This window comes from Aegilops tauschii, chromosome 2 (genome assembly GCF_002575655.3).
Source record: "Aegilops tauschii subsp. strangulata cultivar AL8/78 chromosome 2, Aet v6.0, whole genome shotgun sequence".
NCBI classification, from domain to species: Eukaryota; Viridiplantae; Streptophyta; class Magnoliopsida; order Poales; family Poaceae; genus Aegilops; species Aegilops tauschii.
Genome location: NC_053036.3, coordinates 587,775,621 through 587,784,030, shown reverse-complemented (window position 1 = coordinate 587,784,030; position 8,410 = coordinate 587,775,621). Strand labels below are relative to the sequence as shown.

General features: G+C 42.7%; 1 protein-coding gene across 2 annotated transcripts; it reads left to right on the top strand.

The window, feature by feature from the left end:
- Positions 1-253: 253 nt before the first annotated feature.
- LOC120973774 (uncharacterized) lies at positions 254-8,120 on the top strand. Of its 2 annotated transcripts, XR_012203380.1 has the most exons (6): positions 254-651; positions 722-826; positions 987-1,048; positions 1,933-1,999; positions 2,427-2,612; positions 2,810-8,120. XR_012203380.1 is itself a non-coding variant. In XM_040399882.3 (5 exons), exons 1-5 carry the CDS (start codon positions 385-387, stop codon positions 2,439-2,441), a joined length of 441 nt encoding a protein of 146 aa, XP_040255816.1. In that variant the 5' UTR covers positions 289-384; the 3' UTR covers positions 2,442-2,564. The 2 variants fall into 2 exon arrangements, 1 of the variants encoding a protein (XP_040255816.1); XM_040399882.3 differs by lacking the exon at positions 2,810-8,120 and having other exon boundaries at positions 289-576; positions 2,427-2,564.
- Positions 8,121-8,410: the final 290 nt, after the last annotated feature.

Here is an 8,410-nt window from a genome sequence, read left to right as displayed (position 1 = left end):
CTCGTTCGCCTCCTTGCTTACTGTAACGAAGGCAAGGAGAGGATACTCGTCTATGAATACATGCAGGGCAAGAGATTGAACGTCTACTACCAAAACAATAAGGTGCACTTGCTGGGCGACCAATGAGCGATGCCACGTGTCTAGGAACAATATTGAGGAGAAAAAAAGGCAGCGATTAAGGAAGAAAGAAAGGGCGCCTTCACACACGATTAAGGAGGAAATGAGAGCGATGCCTGTTGCCTTTCCCACGAAGGCTTGGAACCCACACACGCAACCCTCTCTCTCGTTTCCTCCCCTGCCGATTTGCCGCCGCCTCCGCCTCCGCCAAATCCACATCGCCGATGTGCCCCGTTGCCGGAACGAGACAGGGGGGATGGGAGCCGGATGAGGGTGGAGTCGCTTTCCGTGGCCGCGGTGGGCGGAGGGCGAGGGCGAGATGGGAGGCGGGACGAGGGCGGCGTGGCATTCCGTGGCCGCGGTGGCCGGTGGGCGAGGGAGAGAGGGGAGGCCGGACGAGGGAGGCGTGGTGTTCCGTGGCCAGAGTTCGCCAGGAGAGGGTCCAGGCTGCTCTACGAGGTTCTTCTCCGGCGACGACGCGACAGAGTTTCGCTGTCAACAAGCTCCTCTCACACCCATCTTCTTCTCCCCTTGGTTCGGTTCGATTCAATTTGGATGCTGCGTTGCTATTACTCGCGCAAGTCTGATTCATTTTCTCACACAGGTCGTCAACGCCTGTAGCTGGCTGCGACCAAGCACGAACCGGCTACCTCTAGATGGGCACTGGCTGCTCCACGCACGGACGGCAAGCACGGCGACCATGACCAAGGTGCTATGGCCCCTCTTCTCTTCCCCATGCCTCTCTCCCTCTCCCCCTGTTCGATTCCGCGGATTTGGTTGACTAACTGTTCATGATACGACTGCAACCTATATGTGCATTTCTGAATTTACACATGTCTGACATTCACATATTTGAAAATCTCCTATAGGAGGAGGGTATGATGTGGGATTTGAGGGAGCGTATGAAGAGCAAAATGATGAAATCCATCAGGCAAGAATTGGTTTGTTGTCATCTTTTTCTTCTAAATTTTTTTCTGATGCTTAAACTTGGACCTTGTTCATGCATTTACTTTTCAATACGAGGGCTTCCAAGGATGAAGAGGTGGATAAATTAGTTGCTTTAGTTACTACATACTGTATTTGATAGCCTGTTCCAGCTTGCTTCACAGCCAATGCCTACACATAGAAAAGCTATCTTCATATGCTTTTCTTCACATGCATGTTTGTAAAGTTTACCAACACTAGGTAGGAGATTGTTTTCTTTTTTCCTATTCAGGGCCCACAATTTTTTTCCAGCAGCTAGCCCTTGAATTCTTAGTTACGACTTATACGACCCTGTCTCTGTAGTAACCACATCCTGGCCGCTGCAGCCGCTGATTTTTTTGGTAATGCAATTTTTGGTCGACTCTTACAGGCCTAGGAAAGGCCGAAACTAGGAGTTCATCATGGTTTAATGCATATATACATATTGAATTCATTTTTGTTTTCATTCCTATGTAGTAGTGGAGTTTTCTTGATTAGTATAAAAAGATATAAACACTGTTTATTGTCCATGTGGGTCATAGCGCTGTAAGATTTTTCCGTTTTTCATCTAATAATAGTTACTAGATTTATATTCTAGATGACGACATGTGCTTAACTGCCTGTGAATGGAAATGGACTGTGGAATTCATTGGTGCATCTCGATTCCTTCTACAGCATACCTAGCTGTTCATTAATGAGATCTTCAAATGTTCACTTGATGCATTCTGAATATGTGATTGAGTAGTTCATTTTTTGTGAGAAGATTGAGTAGTTCACTGGCTGAACCCTTGCACTCATTGATAGAAAAGTTCAGTATGTGAAATGTGTCTGACAAAAAATGCACTCTGACAGGTCTCTGCTATGTAAGCTGGAAGCTGGCATCTTGATGTTTGTTATCCCCATCCTTCTTGGACACCTGGTAAACTAGATACCTGAGATTTAGCACCTTACCTCAAGCATACCAAGACTGGATGGTGGATGCAAAGATTCACCTATATATCTCTTGCATTTGCTTCCTGAACTTATGGAGTATGCTTTAATGGACAATGGTGCAAAATTGGGCTTCTGAAGAGTGTGGATGGCACTCTTCACCATGATCGCCGCAGGGAAATTCCAGCAGTATTATTTGATTGGGCCTCTTAGGAGTGTGGATAGTGCAAAATTCGTTGTTCTCTTCATAATTTAAGCTTACAAAAGTGCATTCTTTGTCATGTTATTCCTTATTATTATATTATTATTATTCAGCTACCAAAAGTTTCAGACTTTGAGTTCTTCTTAGTTTTCAGATTGTTCTCTCTTACATTATCTAATGCATGTCTTTTTTATTACCTTCAATCTCCATAAAGGAAACTCACGGGTGAATTGTCAGCACATCAGGATTTAGATTGCTGGCCCAACCTTCTCCTCTCGGATCCATGCTCTTGGATACATGAGTACTGATGTTTGGACCACCTATTAAAGATTTAGGTGATGTGTTAAGGTATGCTTTGTCCACACACCAGAAAACTGAGGATGTCACCGAAAATCTCAAGGTTAGTAGTATCAGCACCTTGGATTCAGTTGAATGATTCGAGCTTTCGAGCTGGTAGCAGAGATCTAAATTTTCTTAGAAAAGTAGAAAACAACTATATGTTTTCTCATGTTTAGGTATTCTGCTTTGCTAATTTTCGAGTTCCCTGGTTTTTGCTGGTCTAGAATCCTAATTGTTTTAACCCTTTGCTAATTGTAGAATTATATGTTAAGAAGCAAAGTTATGCGAGCACCATTGGTTTGTGCAAGCGTTGCCGCCTCAACCGGCCGGGCCAAGCTCCAACCCACCAGCGAGACGTTATGGTTTCGTTTGGACTCCTCCTGCACCAAGAGGCCGGATGAAACCCACCACCAACACAATGCTGTTTTGCCTGTCGAGCCCATTTTTAATTGCCGCAGATCTGACCAGGTACCATGCTTTCTCTCCTCTATAAGCATCACCTCTTTCAAACTTACCAAATCCGCATATTTAGTTCCACAGATCTAATTCATACTGCACACTTTTGAAGTATCCTATACAGTGTGTATGCAAATGAGGCTAGAGGTATATATCCTACCATGAACTAAGAATCTATGGTAAAAATACATGCTCATGGTACTGCAGGTTCTTGTAGTCCACTTGAAATGTTTGTCATAATCTGATCTCGTTTCGAATGTTTATGTGTTGCTTTTCTCCAATTCCTCAACTGGTATTGTACGATTAGTTCAAGAGTCATCTCATGAACATAATAGCAGCACCAGTAAGATGTGCTTGAGGGGTTGTTACAACCCTTGTACACCAGCTACTTTTTTTATTTTTATTGCGTAATGGACAAAACTTTGGCCAGCTGATGTTCGTAACCAGTTAATTTGTTGGGTACTTTACATGGCATTTTTCTATTAATATATGTTCTAGGTTTTCTGAAACCAAGCTCAAATAATCTTAAATGTGTGCAAGTTGGGAAAATATGAAGGAGAACCTGGGAAACAGCGCACCCTATATGCAAAAAAAATTAGTAATTCAAAAGAGTTTAAAAAATTCTGAATCTCTGGTATCAAGCATGATCAAATATTGTAGTCATACAAAAAGATTGGTTTGGTCAGAGAATGACTTTCGTTGTAGCAAAAAAAGCTATATATAAGTACTATACATGCTATATTATCGTCATAAACTTGTCTTTTTTGCCCTGAAGTCAATATGAATCATTTTTTGTCCAAACTGTTTATATGAGTACAATACCTGATCATGTTTGATTCCAAAAAAGATTTGGAATTTTCTGATTTGTTTTTAATTACTAAAGACTCTACTGAGACAAAAAGATGGGCTGTCAAAAAGATAGAGGAGGTAGGATGGGCAGTTGGTCAGATCTAGTATGGATCGTACATGGACGATAGTTGGAGTCGGCGGCTCTCCTAGGCTTCCCTCATCTGGGATCCCTGGGGAAGAGGATCAAGTTGGCCCTTGCGAATAACTTGATGCACTATCTCCCTTCAACCCTTTGAGCGAAATGTAGCAAAAGGAAGGAAAATCCATGGACCGACCCCATTGTCTCCACCCCATAGGAACTACGAGATCACCCCAAAGACGCCCTCTTTTTAGAACATATAGGGTGCGCGGGTACCCGAGAGCACCAAGTTCCCGTCCGTGCAAGTTGGTACTACTTTGTAGTTAGACTTTCCATTCCAGCCACCTTATAGTCTTATTCTTTATTGTCATTGTCATGCTGCAGTAAGACACATAGAATAAAAGGTTCAGTCATCACGACTGATAGTACATTCAGTTGTTGAGGATCTCGCATGTTGTCCCATTAAACACGATATACCTGTATATGTTGTCTTCCTTTCTTCAAACGTTAATGGTTCTTAAATGAACTACTAGGTTAGCTATGAATGGGCTTTTTAGTTGGTCATGTACATATGGCTAGGCGGATTAGCATGTGATTTCTGCTTTAGATAGGAGCTGTTTTGTTGCCACAGAAGCTACACAGTGAAATATACATTTTACTCACATTGGATGCTATTTGTAGTACTTCAAGCAAGTTGTCACACCAGTAGAAAAAGGGTCATCTGTCCCGGTTGGTAAGGGCCTTTTGTCCCGGTTGTTGAACCGGGACTAAAGGGTCGTTACTAATGTCCTAGCCCTTTAGTCCTGGTTCTTACACGAACCGGGACAGATGGGCCTCCACGTGGCCGCTGCGGCCAGCCCAGGCAGGAGGGCCTTTGGTCCCGGTTGGTGACACCAACCGGGACCAAAAGGCATCCACACGTCAGCATTTCAATGGCTGCGGTTTTTTTTTTGAAAGGGGGAGGGTTTAGGGGGTAATTTAGGGTGTGTAAGCTAGCTAACAGAGAGAACTGTCATCTCTTATTTCCGTGCTTGATTTACGAACGCTACCGCTATGCCTAAACATGGCTTAGATTAAAGTGAAGGCAACATGTGGTGCATGTCGAAAGTAATATTAATTCTAACTTGATCAAGTTTGGATTAGTACTACTTTCGACATGCACCACATGCTTGTTGCCTTCACTTCATTCCAATCCATGTTCATTTCACCCACTGATATATAATAACTCTTCATGCCCGCATCATGCATCATCATAATAACAAGTCCTACTAATCATCATCATACAACTTCTACTCGTTATTAATAACAAGTCATACGATCATCATCCTCATAGTCATCGAACCAACCCTACTTAATTGTTCTTAGCACATGATCATCAGTATTAGGTAGGACCTAAATACCCTCTTTAAGGTAAAATAGCATAAAACAATATAGACCCCGACTCTCCATTATGGAGAATGGAGATCATCCTGTCTTCAATTTTTGCGCTTCGCTTCCTTTTGCTTCCAAGAACCTCCTTGCGACTGTCCATACATTTTTTCCATTCTTTGATTTTCATGTCTCCACTTCTTTTAGAAATCCGGTATGGACAGTTGAGATTCGTAGGATGACCTGGTTGTATGTTCAAAACATCAAGGCTACCATTCTGATACATCAAATGAGGCACACAATCCTCTGGGATTATCTGTTGAAAAACATAGTAATAACTTCATAGTTAGCAATGATGTACTAGTTTTAGAAGTATGCAAAAGATGCACGGATGTCGTAATAGTAAGAAATCTTACCAGGGTATCTCCATAGTAGTTACCGTAGTTCAACACGTGCACTAGTGGCACGTATTGACCATAATGTGGAGGAGTTTTACAATAGATATTGTAATTTTCAAGATCAGTACAAAATTCGACCAGATGAGTTTTCTCCTTATAAGTTAACTCAGAGCCATCGGTGTAGTAGGTTCTGTCTACCATGTTCCGCACATTGTTTGAACAATCAAAATAAGCTGTCAATGAAAATAAGCTATCAACTATTTTGAAATGAACAATATAAATTAGCTAATAACTATGTTTGAGAAACTCACATAGCGGTAGAATTGAAGGCGTATCAACAAGGACCCAAATGTCCATATTGTCTTGCTCGATGTCAGGATCACCAAGATCCATGGTGACAAGCATACCCTCATCAAAACCATACATCTTGCAAAATGCTTCCAATTTTTGCTACCAAAATGGGTTACGCTCTTAGAATTATACAGATTTACTTCAAAATCTATATCATGATGGGTCCTTAGGTCAATTTTCTTTGTTTCCATACTTTCATGGTCTTCAAAACCCATCCTCTCCAAGACGTAGCGGCTTGCATGGCATGGGATAAGCTAATCGAATTGTAAAAGATGAAAAGTACACGTTGAAATAGTTGAAGTCGTGCTTAATTACAAAAAAATAACACTTGTCGTCGTTGTGTACCGTTTTAACATCGAAGGTCTCCTCCAGCTTAATACTGAAGCGTCGATCTTCGTCCAGGTGAGGCCTGTCGCACAGATCTCAGTCGTCGTGGCACCAGTCGCACTCCCCCGGGAGACTTTCGTCGTCCGAGTACGACATTTCCTATGTTCATAATTCAAATATTAAACGTCTACAATTATATATATGTACTAAAAAAATCTAAGTTAGATCATTATTATTCATCACGGGTTGACTATCGGTTTGTCGAGTCTTTTCTTGAAAACTCTTAGCTCACGTGGTGTATACATTCGACCGTTGGTGATGGTCGCTCCTCCTTTCATCCCCGAGTGCATTACACCAAAATGTCTAGCACACGGGAATGAAGGAGAAGCGACCCCCACGACAACAGTCGGGATTCTTCGTCCTCTCATATATATATATGGTGGAACTCTCCCTCACTGATTCCTCTCAGACATTTGCGACCGTCGGTGATGGTAGCTCCTTCCTTTCGTTCTCGAGTGCATTACACCAAATTGTCTAGCATACGGGAACGAAGGAGAAGGTACCCCCACGACAATAGTCGGGATTCTTCGTCCTCTCATATATGGTGGAGACTCAATAGACTTAAAGTCAACCCGAAATATCGTTTAATTATCTTTCTAAAACCGGTTCGTGGCTGGTCTCACCTCGAGGTCGGAGGGGGTCGGTGACGGGGACGACGGCGGGGATGATGGAGGGGGGCTCCTAGATTTCTGCGAAAACAAAAACCCTATAAGCTATCAACTAATCATATGCATACGCCTTGCATAGTGCTCTCCAATTTTAGCATTCAAAGTAGGAGTAGTTTTCCAATTTGAGCATTCAATAAGCAAAATCAAATCACAAAATAAAGTAGTATTCAAATTAGGATGCATTCAATTATAAGCAAAACTACATCATCTCCATGCGTCCGTACATCGTCGAATATTATCACTAATACACCTCGAATACTATCATACATATCGTCAGTACAGCTAGAACCGTAGCGCCCAACGGGTATCGGCGCGGGCGGTGGACACCCAAAGGGAAGGAACCATCACAGGATCATAGCTCCAGTGAGATCCCTGAAGAACCTGCCAGGTATTGTCGAACCTGCCCTCCAACGCAACCATGTAGCGACGGACGTGCTGGTCCTCCTCGCTGACACGGTGACGTACCACCTCCGCGGTGTCCGGAAGCCTCGGCACCGTCACTGGCCCATGCGACCGCCACCAAATAAGGATCGAGTCAACGACAGGCTGGCTCCTCACCAACCTACGCCCCCCGGAAGGTAGCACCTCCCAAAACCAGCCCGGCGGAGCCCAGTCCCGGACATGGCCCCTCTGATCAAGCCGGCCTCCTCCGCCGAGTCGACGACGAGGATGCGGGATTGGCATCGTCGACGTCGATGCGGGAATAATTGCTTTAACTAAAAAAATTAACTAGTTCTATTAATTTTCTTGCTAAAAATAAACTACTTGTATATATAGTAAAATAAAGTAGTTTTATTAAATAAACTAGTTCAACTACTAAGCACTTACTATAAATAAAATAAAGTAGTACTTACTAAAAATAAACTACTTCTATATATAGTAAAATAAAGTAGTTTTATTAAATCAACTAGTTCAACTACTAAGCGCTAACCTAAAATCAAGTAGTACTTACTAATTTTACTTTTTCCTCTATACTAACCTAAAATCGATATCTACTAACAACCTAAATAAAAGATTAATACATATATGAAAAAAACATATATAAACAAAAAAATGCTATGAACATTATATTCATACATACATAGCCACATCCATTCATCATATAGCTACCACATACATATATACTATATATATATGAAAAAAAATGCAATGAACAAAAAAATAATACACATTATATGAAAAAAAGCACTGAACAGAGCCGTGGCAGCGGCGGCTCACATCGGGGGCGACCGGCGAGGGCGACGGCGGGGGCTGCGAGGGCGTCGGCGACGGCCACGGTGGGGGGCGCGGGCCGGGGCAGGGG

What these genes read in the sequence shown, in the direction of transcription:
- LOC120973774 (XM_040399882.3), top strand. Translation starts at nt 385, where the DNA reads ATGAGGGTGGAGTCGCTTTCCGTGGCCGCGGTGGGCGGAGGGCGAGGG. An exon ending in GCACGGCGACCATGACCAAG is followed by an intron (nt 827 to 986) that starts GTGCTATGGCCC and finishes AATCTCCTATAG; the next exon opens with GAGGAGGGTATGATGTGGGA. An exon ending in AAAATGATGAAATCCATCAG is followed by an intron (nt 1,049 to 1,932) that starts GCAAGAATTGGT and finishes GCACTCTGACAG; the next exon opens with GTCTCTGCTATGTAAGCTGG.